At 40.5% G+C, this 16,562-nt stretch overlaps 1 protein-coding gene and 1 long non-coding RNA gene across 12 annotated transcripts in view; one reads left to right on the top strand and one right to left on the bottom strand.

Moving 5' to 3' along the window:
* OSBPL9 (oxysterol binding protein like 9) overlaps positions 1-16,562 on the top strand; it is a 148,812-nt gene that overhangs the window by 25,283 nt on the left and 106,967 nt on the right. For all 11 annotated transcript variants that reach the window (XM_001362475.4, XM_003340073.4, XM_003340074.4 and 8 more), the window contains exon 2: positions 7,602-7,652. In XM_001362475.4, coding sequence (XP_001362512.1) covers positions 7,602-7,652 — 51 coding nt within the window. The remainder of the gene's footprint in view (positions 1-7,601; positions 7,653-16,562) is intronic.
* On the bottom strand, positions 7,534-13,203 carry LOC103096021 (uncharacterized). The gene is made up of 3 exons (XR_460934.3): positions 12,909-13,203; positions 9,966-10,004; positions 7,534-7,962 (listed from the first exon to the last, which is right to left on the bottom strand). It is a non-coding gene; the product is annotated as an uncharacterized LOC103096021 (long non-coding RNA).

Here is a 16,562-nt window from a genome sequence, read left to right as displayed (position 1 = left end):
TGCTCCTTGTCATCTTCAGGATCAAACAAAAAAATCCTCTGATGGCATTCCACATCCTCATTAACTTTCCTCCTCCTCATCCATCCAGTCTTTTTATACATTAAATCCTCCTCTTTGCCATTCACTACAATACAGTTACATGTGGCTCCTTACTATTCCTTAAACAAGACCCTCCATTTCCCATTTCTGGGCATTTCTGTTACAGACAAAAGAGTGGTTGCCATAAACTGTGACCGCAAAAATATGGGTTCAAGATTTTGAATTGCCAAAAGCATAAAGATAATTTTTAGTGTCTTGATTTTATATAAAAAATAAGTGGTTGCCATGGGAAAAATTCCCAAATATGAAATACCCAAGTCAGCTGGGTTTTATGGAGATTTTAATTAATACAAATGAAGGAATTAAAGAAAGGTAGAGAGACAGAGTAAGAGGAAATAATAGAAAGGCTAGGGCCTAGGCCTTTCTTTTAAGAGAGAAAACTAAGTCAGTCTTTAATCACTCACCACAAGATTTTGTCCCAGGCAAAACTCTAGTGTTCAGAGAGACCCTCCAGTTCGGTTCCTGAGCTCAACTAAGTTCAGCCACCGAGAGATAGACCCCCTCCATTGTTTAAATGGGAATAGCCTTAACCAAATGTTTTAAGGTAGAGTTTGAGCAGTTTTAAGATTCACAATCCCCCCTGATGATCATTGGGAGACTAGTCTCCCCATTGATCATTTAACATAATCATTTTGTAGTCCTAAACGCACTTCTAACTACACATGCATACAATATTCAATTTTCTAAGACGAAATTACAGTAGTGAGGGAGGAATAGAAAAGAAAGCAAAACCAATGTTTTGCTAGGCGCATTGTCAGAAAGCCAAATTAGGGACAGTCCCTTTTGGCATAAATGTGTACATTTACAATAAATGTTCAATCAAACTTCAGTTCAATCAACCATATCCAAAGTTCATTCTTGATCTTCTTGATGTAGTGTATGTTTTCTGGCATCTTTCTGCATCGGAGTTAGCAAACTTCTTCCTTGAAGATCTTTTCTCAAACAAAAAATTCAAATTCTTGGATTTTTATAAAAATACAATCTTGAACAAAAAATAAAAAATCTTGGATTTTAAATTAAAATACAATCCTCCCTGAAGTAGGTGTTAAAAAACATCCAGTTCAGCTCAGGATGCAATGTTGAGTTATGGGGGTGTATAAGTCAATTATCAAAAGAAGAGAAAAATACAACCAAAAACATAAGGAAAAAAATTCAAAATAGGCCCTTGTATAGGTCCAATTTAAAGTAATTTCTATCCCACAAGTCTGTAGGACAGAATGCAGTAATATTTCACTTATCCATTTTCAGCCGAGACTACAGTAAGTTGCCATAATATAAGAAGAAAAGGAACTAGAATTCTATTTTGATAGGGAAGTGTCATTCCCTCGTCTGATTTTTTGTCATTTTCAGGGATATTGGGAGCCAGCATGATAGTCAAATTTTGTACTTCTCTGAGTACTTCACAAAAAGTGTATATACAAGGAAGTCCTACGACTTAACATATGTCAAGTGTCGCAACCTCGAGTCCACATTAGTATTTCATGTGTGCTCTTTTTGGCACTATTCAGATTAAGTCTGTGCTCCTTGTTTTTATCCCATTTCCTGGAATCAGATACAAACATTAATCACAGTCCCATAATATTTTAGCAATAAATGGCAAGTTCCCCTAGTTTAAAGCTTTCGGGTATGCATTGATAATATAGCAAGTATATATATATATATATATATATACATATAAAACTTGTATTACTGCAAAAGAAAATATTAATTGATTGTATGTACCTTTAGTACAAGAAATGAGAAAAATAAAGAAAAAATCAAATATTCTAATCAAAATAAAAGGAAAGCAATAATAAAATAAGGAAAAAATCAGTAATTCAATGTGGTCTTGAAAAATAGCATCCACTTGTCAATGGATTATTATCTCCAATGCATATAATAGGGTACAGTCAATCAGTCCCAACAGAAGATGCTTTCTTCACTTGTGAGCAATAAATCCAAAAGTCCTTCTCTCCAACCTTTATAGATGTTGGAGTAGTTAACAATATTTGGAATGGTCCTTCCCAGGAAGGTTGAATTATTCCAGTACACTTGAAATTCTTAATATACACTTTGTCTCCTGGGTTCATGTCATGAAGAGAAAAATCTAGTGGTCTGTCCGGCTTGTACTGCAGCTCCAGATTCATGAAGTTCACGTAGTTTGTGCTGTTAATTCCTGTATATAGGAAACAATAGTAGTATCTCCCCCTAATAGTGATGTGTATGCAGGGGAAAAAGGTTTAGCCTGTATAGGAGAATGTCCAAAAAGCATCTCAAATGGTGAGATGTGTAGGTCTCCTCTAGGCCTGCTTCTAAGATAAAATAGAGCCAGAGGGAGAATTTCAGACCATTTAAAATGTGTCTCAGTGCATAATTTTCCAATCATAGTTTTAAGTTCTTTGTTCATCCTTTCCACTTGGCCTGAGCATAGCAAGAGAATATATATATATTTGCTATAATATCAATGCCCAATGGCAAGCACCTCTATAGATTCATACAGGATCTGAGGGCGGTGAATAACCTTGTTAAATAGTGAAAACATTACCTTGAAACGCTGTACAACCCTTAACCCTGCCACCTTGCTTCCAGACTTACCAACATGAGGAGAACTATTACACAGTTGTGAAACATTAGTGTCCATGGCAGAAAAACCTCGAGATAAACTCTTGGACACTCCCTTAGACAATCCAGATCTGGTGTTATTTACCGATAGTTCCTCTTTTATGAGGGATGGTATACATTACACTGGAGCTGCCTTAGTCTCAGAATTTGCCACCGAGTGGTCAGCTTCATTACCCTCTAACATTAGTGCTCAAGGAGCAGAACTCATAGCTCTGAAGCATGCTTGTATAATTACCAAGGATAAAAAGGCAACAATTTATACAGATTCTAGATATGCTTTTGGCATTTGTCACTCAGTCAGAATGCTATGTATGGCTCCAGAGAGGATTCTTAACCTCAGCTGGAAAATCTATAGTTAATGCAGAAATTATTAATGAAGTTCTTTCTGCTCTACAGCTTCCTGAAGCCTTAGCTGTAGTTCATTGTTCTGCCCATACAGGCGGCACTGACCCTGTCTCTAGAGGAAATGATTGAGCAGATGCCACTGCAAAGTTAGCAGCCATAGAAGGACCTGAATTGATTTTAACATTAACCACTGATGATTTAAATTTATCACTTTCCTATAATGAAAAAGAAGTGAAAAAATGGAAACAAAAATTCAAAGCAAAACAGATTAATGGAGTATGGGTATCACTTGAAGGAAAACCCCTGCTCCCTAGAAGTTTCTATCACCAAATTTGCCAATCTATTCATACAAATGGTCAATTTGGCACCCAGGGCATCATGGACTCTGTTAAGAGAGTATGGATAGCCCCTGGTATAACTACTATAGTCTCTAAAGTGTGTTCAGCCTGCTCTACCTGCCAAGCATATAATCAACATGCATTTCGTGGCAAAGCCTTTGGTGGGCGTCCTCTGACTTACACACCTTTTGAACATCTACAGATAGATTTCATAACGATGCCAAAGGCTGGACATTATAAATTTTGTCTAGTCATAGTAGATTAACTAACCAGATGGCCGGAAGTATTTCCTGCGACCCGAGCCACAGCAGCTTTTGTTGCTAAGGCATAGAACACAGGCATTCTCGGATCAGAGAATTACAAAATATGAAATACCTAAGTCAGCTGGGTTTTATGGAGATTTTAATACAAATGAAGGAATTAAAGAAAGGTAGAGAGCAAGAGTAAGAGGAAATAATAGGAAGGCTAGGGCCATTGACCTAGGCCTTTCTTTCAAGAGAGAAAACTAAGTCAGTCTTTAATCACTCACCACAAGATTTTGTCCCAGGCAAAACTCTAGTGTTCAGAGAGACCCTCCAGTTCAGTTCTTGAGCTCAACTAAGTTCAGCCACCAAGAGATAGACCCCCTCCATTGTTTAAATGGGAATAGCCTTAACCAAAGGTTTTAAGGTAGACTTTGAGCAGTTTTAAGATTCACATTTCCCTTGACAGTCCCTTAGACCTGGAATGCCCTCCCTTGTCATCTCTGCCTCCTGGCTTCCTTGGCTTGCTTCCTACAGGAAGCCTTTTATGGTCCCTTTTAATGTGAGCACCTTCCTTCTGTTGAGTCTTTCCTGATCTCCTGGCTGGATCTTTTTTCTAGAGTGGTTTGCATGTTGTTTCCCCTATTCAACTATGAGTTCCTTGAGAACATGAACTGTATATTACTTTTCTTTGTATTCTCAGCTATTAGTCCAACATCTAGCACAAAGCAGGTGCTTAATAAGTATTTATTGACCTACTTGCAAGTATTATTATGCTTCTTTTATAGATGAGGAAACTGAGCCTTAAAGTGAGTAAGTGCCCAATGTACAAACAGTATGGTTGAATCCTCTTTTTGGATATTTGGTACTGGAATAGTACCTTGAATGAGGCTGTTCCTTTATCTCTCAAATGATGAAATTGGACTAGACAATCTGTGAGGTTCCTTATAGTTTTTAATCCTATGCTCCTTGTCCATACAGTAAAGGGTAGAAGTAGTATTTGAACCCAGGTCTCTTGACTCCAAATCCAGCATTTTTAAGGCTACTCAGTGTTGCCTCTCTAAACATAAATATAAATGTGGATTCTTACTACTATTGCCAACTATTGTTCTTTTATTTGGGGAGGACTGAAACTCAAGAGAGGTTAAATGGCCTGTGGTCACCCAATTAGAACTAGAATTTAAACCGAGACCTCTAGTCACGTTCCTTCTAGTTCATTAACACTGCTTCTTTCGGAAGAGTCAAGGTGGTGGAAAAAGTACAAGTGAAAACAGGCATAGGTACAAGACAGTCAAACCTTGAGACTGAGCTATATGAGAATTGTTTAGAAGAACTTGGGATGTAGCCTATGAAGAGAACTTATACATTATTCAGCTCAACTTAGCAAGCATTTATTATGGACCTGCTATGTGCCAGGTGCCAGGCAAAGTGCCAGAGATGGGAAGATGAGAACAGTCTGTTCTCAAGCTTACATCAGTGACTTTCTCCACCTGTTTGAAGTGCTGGGGTGGGGAGGAGGAGCTAGACTGGATATACCTGGCCCTAGAGGGCAGAATCTGGAGGAAAGGGGAAAGAAGGACAGAGAAGGACTTGGGGGTGCTGTCAGGCAGAACTTCTAGCCCTTGGAATTGTGCAAAGGTGGGATGAGCTGACTTGCATTAACTGGGAGCTAAGTGACCACTTGTTGGTCACAATGAGAGAGGGTTCCTGATCAGGGAAGGTATAGTCCTGAAGCTGCTGCCGATGCCAGATTCTCAGATTTGAGGTGCTCTCCGAGTGCCATATGTATGCCCAAGTTCCCTTCTACCTCATACACTGCCTACTTGGGCAAATTCATCACTTATCTTTCTCAGGCTCACTTTCCCCATCTGTAAATGGAACGAATAGTGGCCTCTGTAATATGCTTTGCAAACTTTCAAACACTAGATGAGTGTTAGTTATCGTTGTTGTAATAGACAGCTTTTCCTATATGATTTCTTTCACAGACTTCATTGTTGAAGCCCAGGGCTTGTAAATGTCTCTGCTTTGCCCTTTTTCCTGAAGCTCCCTTGAGAATCCTCCTCTTTCTGTCTCCCTCAGCTGCCTGAGGAAGAAGAGGGAGCCAGGGCAGCCTTCTGCTATGGGCTTTCCTGCCATCTTCTGCGTTTAGAACCCCTTGGCCTGTCAGCTTGAGCCCAGGGACCTGGTTTCCACTAATGAGAAAATAGGGAAGTGTGGGAAGACCAAAAAGCCAATGCAGAACGGAGGAAGCAGAACTCCCAAGGTTAGCAGGAAGCACCACATTCAGCCTACATGCTCCCCTTTCCAGCTAGCCATCCATCATGTCACCTGCCCTTCTATTACTCTGTTTTCCCCCCAGCCAAGCTAATGGTCCCCCAGCTGTTCTCTTAACTGTCTCACCTTAGTGTTTTGACTCACTGGGGGATATCTGCTAGGTAAAAATGCTTTCTATATTACTCAAAGCCTTGCTTCTCTAATGATTTTATTCCTTAGCATTCCTTTTTACTTAGAAGTTATCCTTTCTGGAATAATGAACTGGAGGAATTCCATGTGAACTGGAACAACCTCCAGGAACTGATGCAGATCAAAAGGAGCAGAACCAGGAGAACAAGTATGCAGAACAATTATACATTGTAGCACAATTGAATGTAACTAATTTTGTTACTAGCAGCAATACACGATCCAGGACAATTATGAGTGACTTATGAGAAAGAACGCAATCCCCATCCAGAGAAAGAACTGTGGGAGTAGAAATATAGAAGAAAAACATAAGATTGTTCACGTGGTTTGATGGGGATATGATTGGGGATGTTGATTTTAAATGATCACTCTATTACAAATATTAATAATATGGAAATAGGTTTTGAACAATGAACAGTGATACATTTTTTTACAATGTTTTTATGTAATGTAATGTAAAACAATGGTTTTACAACCCAGTGGAGTTGTCAGCTCCAGGAGCGGGGAGGGAGGAGGGGAGGGAAAGGACATGAAGCATGTAACCATGGGAAAATATTCTAAATTAATTAACTAAATAAAAACATTTTTAAAAAGGTTATCCTTTCTTCCTTATAGATCTTTACAGCTTACTTTTGTATTGTATTTAAGAAAACAAAGATATTTTACAAATATATTAGAAGGTTTTTGAGGACAGGGACTGTACTGTAGTATTTGTCTTTATAGTCTTGGGAGTTGTCTGGGGAGAGGGTGAATGACTTGCCCCAGTCATATGCATATATATGTATACATATACACACACACATACACACTCACTCAACACAATGAGTATATGCCATTTGTGGGACTTAAACTCAAGTCTTTTTGTGTTTAAGGCTAGCTCTATCCACTAAGCCAATCTTCCTCTTTCATGTAATACCCAATAGATGTGGTAAAAGAAAAGTTTTTGTTTTTTCTTAGTTTTTTGATATTAGCTTATTATCTTTTAATCTTTTCTTACCTTTCTTAAAAATCTATTATCTATTAATTCACTCTTATCCCTGGTAGTTTGAGGGAATATCCAGCTGCTGGAGCCCTTGATTCATTGGATTCTAATTGAAGCATATCTTGAAATTGTCAGAGTTTGGGGGTTTGAGGCCCAACATTGTGGAAGCACTATGACCCAGGCAAATCTTTTCAAAGACTCTGAACCTTAGATTCCTCCTTAGTAAAATGGGGTCTCATAGGGTCATTGTGGAAAAAAATGCCTTGTCAAAATCTTAGTTAGAAAAACACAGCCTGTTATTATTAGCAGTGTGTTAGCCTAGAAGAGCATAGAGCTAGTGATACAGAAATAGCTTTAAATACTTTTTAAAAAATGTATTTGTCCTTTATAAATATGGAGGGACAACTCTAAAATCTTCTTTTCATCTTAGGATACTTCTGAAATAGATTAGTATAAAAAAGCTAACTTAACAGCAAATGGACTTAATTTTATTTATAATACAAATGTTTTATGATGTTTTTGTTTTTCTTTCAGTCCAAGGACAAAATGATGAGAGGTTCCCGAAGAGGCTGTGTTAGACTCCGAGTAAGTAGCTTTCTTTCTTTTCTGGGAAAGCCAAGTTTCAGAGAAATCTAAAAAGTGATTGTTCTCAATGCTCTGGTTTCACTCTTAAAAAATCCTCCCCACCCTCCCCCTTAGTGGCCCTTCTTTGCAGACAAGCCCTCCAGATTGTTTTTCATTCTTCCTTAACATTTGTCATCTGGCTCCATTGTGTTCTCTCTCCTAGCCCCTTCTTCGTTTCTCTTTTCTACCTTCTTTTGGGCTTCATGTCATGTCGAGTTTCACACAAAGATACTAGACTGGGTAAGTGAGGTCAGGCAGAAGAGACTTGAAACTGAGTCCACAAAGGAAAGAAGAAACGTGATGTTTTTTAGTTATCTTAAAAAGAGATGCCTACAGATTTCAAACAACAGCAATCTTTAGTGATAAAGTCATATGACTCATTGAGACTCATCAGATAAGCCTCTGATTTTGAAACATTATTATCTTGGTCCTTCTTTCATTCCTTAATCTTAATGGTTTCCTTTTGTACATACTAAGGGTTTAGTGCCTGGTCCCACTAATGTTTATGGAAATGATACCTGATAATCCCAAACTTTGTGCAGTGGAGGTTGAATGTGTGACCTCTGATCTTAAGATGAATTAGTTATTATGGTTAAATTGTTGTTTTGACTAAAGAGAGTTGTAAAAGAGTGGTTGCCAATTATTTCCCTTAAGTCGGGAAAAGTGTTAGCAGCTTTTAACAATTTTGTTTAATTGGAATATTAGTAAAAAGAGGGAAATGTGGAAGGGAAAGAGGTAAGGAGACTGCCTTGCCTACCCTAAATGCTAATCTGGTGAAATGAAGCTCGCTCCCTGACAGAATTCCAATCTCCACGTGAGAATCCTAGTCACTCACCAGCAAGCTGGGCAGGATCCAGGCAAGGTCCCAGAGCAGAAAAACCCTTGTGAGCTAAGCTCACTGAGGCAACAGTGAACCCAACAAGAAAGTTTCCAACTCCAAGAAGCTCTAAAGCCAAAAGTCGAAGATGAAAACTCCAGTCTAAAGGCCCAAAGCTTTAAGTTGAAGTCGAAGTCCACAAGAAGCCTCAAGGAGAAGTCCCTTGGACAGGAAGTTCAGAACTTTTTATAGTCCTTTTTCCATGTCCCTTCCTATCCCTTCCCCACTTTAGGGGAACCAGTCACAGTCTTTAAATTTGTCTAGCACTGCCCAAGGGGTGGCAGTGGTCTCTGGAGTTGTCACCCACTCTAGCAAGTGACTTGTGAACTCTCATACTTAGTGACTGGTAAGGTACTAAGTAGGGGTACTTAAGTTTTTGACTGATTAACTTAAAAGTTGCTGATTGATAGACAAAGATACTTTGGATTCACTCTTCACACAGTTAACAAACATCTAATAAGCACCATCTATGGGGTTTGAGTTTAGGCTCAGACACTCACCAGCCCAGGTGACCTCAGACCAGTCACTTCCCTCTGCAATTTCTGTTTCCTTAGGTTGGAAACAATAATGATGTTTATTTCACTGTCCTTGCGTGGTTGGGGAAGAAGCACTTTTTAGATGGTGATGCACTATTTAAATATGAACTATCTAGTTATCTAGTTGATAAGGGACATTGACAAGGTGGAAGGCATCTTGAGGGTGCCTGATGCTAAGGGAAGGCAGTATGTCAAAGTGGAATGAGTACTGAATTCAGGGTCAGTTGAGCTGGGCTTTCATCCCAGCTTTGCCAGTTACCCTTGTGGGCCTCAGTTTCCTCCTTTATAATGTGAAAGGAGTTAGACTAGATGATTTTAAAGGCCTTGCCCTTCTAGCTGTAGCTCTGCTCCTATGACGTCATTACCCAGCAAATGAACAAAGATGATAAAAGATGGATGATAGGAAGATAGACACATGCATATACTACAAGGAGAGCTTCAAATTGGGCCTCACTGGTTCTGGAAAAGAATTGAAAATTATGCTAGCAAAGTTACTTAAGTGCACACATCCTTGGTCCTCAGAGTGCTTCTGTTATGACTGGACATATACTTCCAAGATGGAGGGAAAGGCCCTATAGTCACCAAAATGCTCACAGAAGCACCTCCTGTGGGAACAGTTACCTGGAAACAGAAAGGGGGGGATGCTCTTGGTTGGGAAATGACTGAACCAACAGAGGCCCAGGAACACAATGGAATATGATTGCACCAAAAGAATCACAGATATCAGGGATTCAGAGAAACTTGGGAAGATTTGTATGAATGGATGAATAGTGGAGAGTACTGTGCAGCTGTGTACTTTCCAGTGATGTGAAGGAAAACAATACTAAAAAGACAGCATTTGGGATCAGTGAAATGACTTACCAAGATGCTGCAGGACTGGTGGCAGAACATGTCTTCCACCTGTAATGAGATACATGTTATTAAAAGTATTTTAGGTCAGTTTATTTTCTTGTTTTCTTATTTTATTGTTCCTTGGGAGGAGACAAGGCCATATGGATGGGGAGAAAATCAAACAGCCCTCCAAGCATTCCTGACCCTTTATTCTTAGAGAAAGGTTACAGAAGTACTAAAGAGCAGACTCCTTTACCCATAGAAATTTATAATAGTGGGACTGATCATTTTCTTAGTAGACAGTTCTTTCTCACTAAAAATATTCGGAAATAACAATATTTATTAACTTCCTTTTTTCCTGGGAGAGATCAAAGTCATAAAAACCAAGGGAGGGAGTCTCCAGGGTCTGCTGTTCCATAGGCTAAGTGGGAAGAGACTTGACAGAAGCCATCAAATTTTTCCTGAAGAGACTTTTGCAAATATGGAGGGAGCTGTTGCAGGTGGGAGTTAGGTTCAGAAATAATAGGTGGTTGTAATAATCACTCATCTCCTTTTTGTGTTGGAAATCAGACCATACCCAAATTGCATTGTCCTAGTTTTTTGCCTGATTCATTTCATTCTTCAGCCTTTAAGCATTGACTTCCATTCTCTTGGTTTCCTTATATCCTCTCATCTGAGCAGCACATTTTCAACTGAGGCATCCTGGAATAGTGAAAAGATCCCTATGACTCTGCAGGTGTACTCCCAGAAATGCCACTCCAGTGCTAGATGGTAGAGGCCAGAGCAGTTGGCCCCTCTGCTTTCTTGTCTGAACAGTGTATCTTACAAGACATAAGTAGAGGAAGGACCTACATGATGGTTAATCTTAGGCCTGCTGATCTTGCCTCTTGTCAAGGTTAGGGGGAAGAAGAGAAAAATAGAGATCAATGGGTGGGAGTTTTAGGTCAGCCTTTCAGGCAATATAAGGAAGAATTTAGAGAATCTGTGTTGTCCAGGGAGTAGTGTACTGGATTTAGATTTAGTAGAAAGACCCTTGGTTTCTCTGAGCTTCTTCTTCCTCACCTGTAAAATGGGGATAATCCCACCTGAACTACATCTCTCTTTTGAGGAAGGCATTTTGTCATCCTAAAAGGGTCTTGATAAATGGTATCTTCTTATGGTTATTCTCAATAATAATGATAAAAAGAACTCACTTTGTCCCCCTGCCCCGCAGTTCCATTCATTGTTGAGTGTTATCTTTTCAGCTTCCATAGCATTCCTGCCTTTGTTCCTTTTTTCTCTATAACTTTGGTTTGGACTCTTCCCTTCTTGCCTGTACTTTTAATTTAATTTAATTTTTTTTAAACCATTACCTTCTGTCTTAGAATCAATACTGTGTATTGGCTTCAAGGCAGAAGAGTGGTAAGGGCTAGGCTTGCCCAGGGTCACACAGCTGGGAAGTGTCTAAGGCCAGATTTGAACCTAGGACCTCCCGTCTCTAGGGCTGGCTCTCAATCCACTGAGCTACCCTGCTGCCCCCTTTTAATTTTATTTTAGAAAACTTTCAATATTTTTTTGTTTTTCATTGCCTTTATTTCCAAATATATCCCTCCCTCTTTCCCTCTCCAGAGAGCCTTCTCTTTGTTATAATAAGACTAAAGAAACAAGAGAAAAAAACATTCACCCAAACTAACCATATCAGGTGAATCTCATGGAGAGGAAAGAGAGGGGAAGTATTTTGAAAAATTTTAAATTCTCTATGAATTTCAGCTCTTGTTTTATATGGCATGCATGCCAGAGGGGGGGCACTCAGAGCCCTCTTTGTGAGCACAGGTGCCATTGCTCCAGCACAGTTTGCCAGAGTTTGTTACTTGAAAGTCAGAGGGACTCAAGACTGGGTTGCTCCTCTCCTCTCCACCGGCACCTGAGACATTTCTCACATCACCTGCTCCTCTAAAAGGTTTGCCATCTCTGTTCTAGACCCACGCCTAGAGTCCTGGGGTAGCTAGTAGTTCAGTGAATAGAATGCTGTATTAGGAATCAGAATCACTTGAGTTCAAGTCTTGTCTCAGATCTTGACTGTGATCTTGTCACACTTAACTGTGTGACTTGGGCAAGACATCTGACATCTGTCTGCCTCAGTTTCCTCATTGTAAAATGAAGATAATGATTAACCTACCAACCAGGGTTGTTAGGAGATTCAAATAAGATAATATATGTAAAATGCTTTACAAACCTTAAAGTGCTCAATAAATTCTAGCTATCATTTATCATCATCATTGTTGTCATCATCGTCATCCTTCTCCTTCTGGACTTCCACAAAAGAACAAGGCAGGCTAACTGGTTACAAACCTCTATTCAGCTTTTAACTATGTTCGGGGCTCTGTGCTGAGAACTCAGGACACAACTTTAAATAAAACCCAACAAACTCTGCCCCCTTGCTCCTGTAAACTTTGCTAAGAACAAGGGAGACCTGCAAAGGTTGAAGAAAATGCATCTAGAAGGGCGATGGAACATTCAGCCATCGGGGGAAGGAAATTCCATGGAAGATTCAAAAGAGAAAAACTGTTGGCCAGGGGGAATTTCTGGTCACTCTCTCTTACCTAAAACTCTGGCAAGAGCTAGGGAGGAGATTCCCTCTTCTAATACCCTTTTTGCCTGGCTGAGCTGAAGGAAAGTATTTCTGCCTGGCTGAGCTGAAGGAAAAGTATTTCTGCCCTATGCTGAAGATCACCCTGGATCACCATTTCCCTGAGGGGAACTATATTTTCCTTGAAAGACAGTTTGATCCCAACATCAAAAAGTAGCCATTAGGGAATAGTTGGCAGGGTCTCCTTGGTCCCTCTGCCCTCTGCCCTCTACCCTCTCTCTCTCTCCCTATCTTTCCTTTTCAAGAAATAAATTAGATATTTTAGTTACAGAACTATCTCTAAGTTGTGTAATAGGAGGGAGGATTTCAAAGTCAAAGAAGAAAGTTGGGAGGGGTTGACTCACCTGGTCAGGTCAGGACTCCATTAAAGTTGTCCATCCTAGTGGAAGAAGAAGGAAGGTGCTACCCAGAAATCAGTCCCCAACAGCAACTGGTTTCCTGGTCCTAGCATTTTAAAGCCCCTCAGTCTCTCCCACTATTACACTCCCAAGGAACTTATATTCTGTTGGGAGAAGACATCATATACCAGGGAGCTGGAAACAGGATGGAGGCCTGGGTAAGGAAGGGTACTTCATGATGGCAAAGTCTTGGAATCAGAAGCATAGTTGGATGGTAATGATGCACATTCATTCTGGAAGGACTAATCAATGGGGAAGGCAGGGGCATTATTTTTTTTTTCTCATTTCTTTGGGGCCAAGTTGGTCAATAGAATCAATTTGTGGTTGTTTTTTTGCTGAGGAGGGGAGAGGAATTTTTTCCATTTCCATTGCTGAAGTCTTCATTTTATAGTTTTGTGGTTCTGTGCTCTTCCTTCTGCATCAGTTCATGGAAGTCTTCTCTAAAGCTTCCACAGCCTCCCCATTGCCAGTGTTCTTTCTCTTCTTGTTTATTGTTCCATTATATTTGCATACCATCATTTGTTTGGTTCTTGCAGTTGTCCTTGATTGGTCTGCTGGTCTCTGGAATCCATTTTCCAGACCACTGTGCACATCCTTCTGTCAGCATGTTCCATGGGCAGAAGCTTACTGCCAGGAGCAGTTCAAGTGCCTCTGGCATTTAAAGCCCTTCACAACCTGATTCCAGTCAATCAGTTGGTCAACAAGCATTGATTAAGTGCCACTCTGGGCAAATATAAAGAATGAATCGGCCCCTCATGGCAAAGAGTAAATAGCAAATACATCAGGGAATAGATGCAGTGTCATCATGAAGTGAGGAAATACAGAGTGGGAAGGAAGCCTCCCCCCCCCCCCCCCCCCCAGCTGAGTCATCAGGGAAGGCTTTTTGTAGCAGATAGCTCCCAAACCAGCTTCTGGCCCATCCTCCTCCCCACCCCCTCCACCTCTTAGAGGACCTACCTTCCTTTGAACTACAGCTTGTGTCCCCTCCTACATAAAGTTTTTCCTGATTTCGCTTCCCCCTTCCTTATTACATTGTACTTATTATTTATATATATTTTTCATGTTCACAGGTTGTCTTCTATCTTAGCATGTGAGGTCCTTTAGGATGAGGACTTGCATTTTTAGCTTTTAAAACCCCTCAGAAACTGGCCTTGAATTATCTTTTCGGTCTCATAGGACAGTATTCCCCTCCCTTTCACACTGCTAGCCAAACAGCCCTTTCTTTTCTTCACACATGCCATTCCATGGCACCTTAATCATCCTTCCCATGGGCCATTCCTTGTGGCTGGTGACTTCATCCTTACTTCTGCTTCTCAAAGGCCTTCTCTTTAAGACAAAGAAAGACATCACCAGTGCACAGAGTACTGGACCTGGAGTCAGGACCTGAGTTCAAATCCAACCTCAGACACTTAGATTTGTGTGACCCTGGGCAAGTCACCTGACTCATCTGCCTCAGTTTCCTTAACTAGAAAATGGGAATAATAATAGTACCTCCCTTCCAGCATTGTTTTGAGGATCAAATGAAATAATATGTGTAAATCTCTTTGCAAACCTTAAAGCTACACATAAATGCTAGATTTTATTATTACATGAACACTTTCCCAATCCCCCTAAGTGTTATTGCCCTCTCTTCCAAACTACCTTCCCAGTTTGCCCCTTTCCCCCCCTTTCTACTCTCTTACATTTTATCCCTCTCCACTCCAGTGATGCTGACTGTCTTGTTTTCACATCTTTGGGCCTTTGGCCTGGCTGTCCCTCTTGCCTGGCATGCTCTTCCTGCTTGCTGCTGCTACTGCCTCTTGGCTTCTTTGGCTTCCTTCTATGCTTGCCTCACATCTTACCTTCTGCAGGGGGCCCTTCCACATCACCCCTTCTTAGATGACCTTCTATCTGCTCTCTGGAGTTAGTTGTTGGCATGTTGCCTCCTTTAGTAGAATATAGGCTTCTTCAGGGCTTTGTATCCCTAGCACAGGATGCTTTGGGGGTGACTGGTTGAGATGACCGTCTTTTCCCTTCTGGAATGTACTGGGGAAAGGTGAGCTCTGCGGTCCCTGTCAGTTTCCAAACTCTGTGATTCCTGAGTACACAAATGAGAACATAATTGCTTCAAAGGGGTATAAAGCACCCTGAGATCCCAAATGAAGAAATCATAGTTGGAGGACCAGAGAGACTGTAATGTTCCTTGTACAGAGGATCATCAAATTGTAAATTCAGAGTTGGTTAGGAGCTTAGAGATCATCTAGTCTAGTCCTCTTATTTATAGATGGGGCAGCTAAGGCCCCAGATGGGGGGAAAGTTCAGACTTGGGTTGGAATTCCACCTTAAACACTACATGTGTGACCTTGGGCAAGTTCCTTCCCCACTCTGGGCCTCAGCTCCTTCATCTGTAAAATGAAGGGGTTAGACTAGATGACTCCAAGGCCTCTTTCAGCTCTAAAGTTTCTCCATCTGCAGTAAGATTCAGAGACACAATCTGGGTGCCTGATCAAGTAGCAGGGCTGGGATTCAAGTTCCTTGGATCCCTTAACTCTGAGGCCACCGTCCCTTTCACCCTGTTTTCTCAGTGTGGGGATGCTGTTAGGATTAGTGCAATTGAAAGTCATTTAGAAGAATTCATAAATCCATGCCATCTATTTACAGATCACAGGATCATAGGTTTAAAAGGGTCCTCAGAGGGCATCCAGACCAGCCCTTTCACTTTAGAGACAGGAAACCACTGCCCCAAGAAAAGTCCAGTGGCCTCCTGACCTCACATCCAGAGCAAGAAGCAGAGCTGGGATTGGATTTGAGTTCTTTGACCCCAGATCTAGAGTTCTTTCAGCCCGAGGTTGGATGGATAGGTGGGGAGGCAGGTGTGCTTGCTTCATTATCAGCTTTGTTTTAGTTTGACTCTTTCAGATGATTGTACTTCCTTCAGGAACCCTCTAGGTGGCAGAAATGAGTTTGATCTTTTTACTCAGAAATTAACTTTTTCGGATGAGCTTAATCTTTCACATGGCAAACTTTTTTCCTTTTAGTCAATTTCTAGAATTAACCTTTAACATAATCCACAGACTTCAAACTGTAGACCATAATGTAATTAGATTATTCAGAAATTTAATTGAGTAGTATTCAGACACCAACACCAATTGTGACCTCAGGCCATTTACGTGACTCATCTCTCTGTGTTGAATGCAAAGAATTCCAGATAAAATGTTATAAGAAAAAAAAATTTTTTAACTTTTACTTTTGTCTTAGACTCTATACCAAGTATTAGTTCTAAGGCAGAAGAGTGGCAAAGGCTTGGCAATGGGGGTGAAGTGCCTAGGGCCACATAGCCAAGAAGTATTTGAGGCCAGACTTGAACCCAGGACCTCTGAGTCTGGGGCTACCTGTCTCCAGACTCAACATTCTTATTTATTCAGTGCACCACCTAGTTGGCTATAGAGCCTAGAAACATAATTTTTCAATCAACATAGATTTTTAAAAAGACATTTAGAGAAAATAATTTCTTCCATTTGGAACTTGGGAAAGTTCCAAAATTGGATAATTTAAAAACATCTGGAAATGGGTTCTTTGAGATGAGGAGTCCTTGTCATATGTGGGTCAGTTTAAGGTTTC

Source organism: Monodelphis domestica, chromosome 2 (assembly GCF_027887165.1).
Source record: "Monodelphis domestica isolate mMonDom1 chromosome 2, mMonDom1.pri, whole genome shotgun sequence".
NCBI lineage: Eukaryota > Metazoa > Chordata > Mammalia > Didelphimorphia > Didelphidae > Monodelphis > Monodelphis domestica.
The sequence above is the reverse complement of the archived record's forward strand: the minus strand, read 5'-3'. Positions and strand labels throughout refer to the sequence as shown.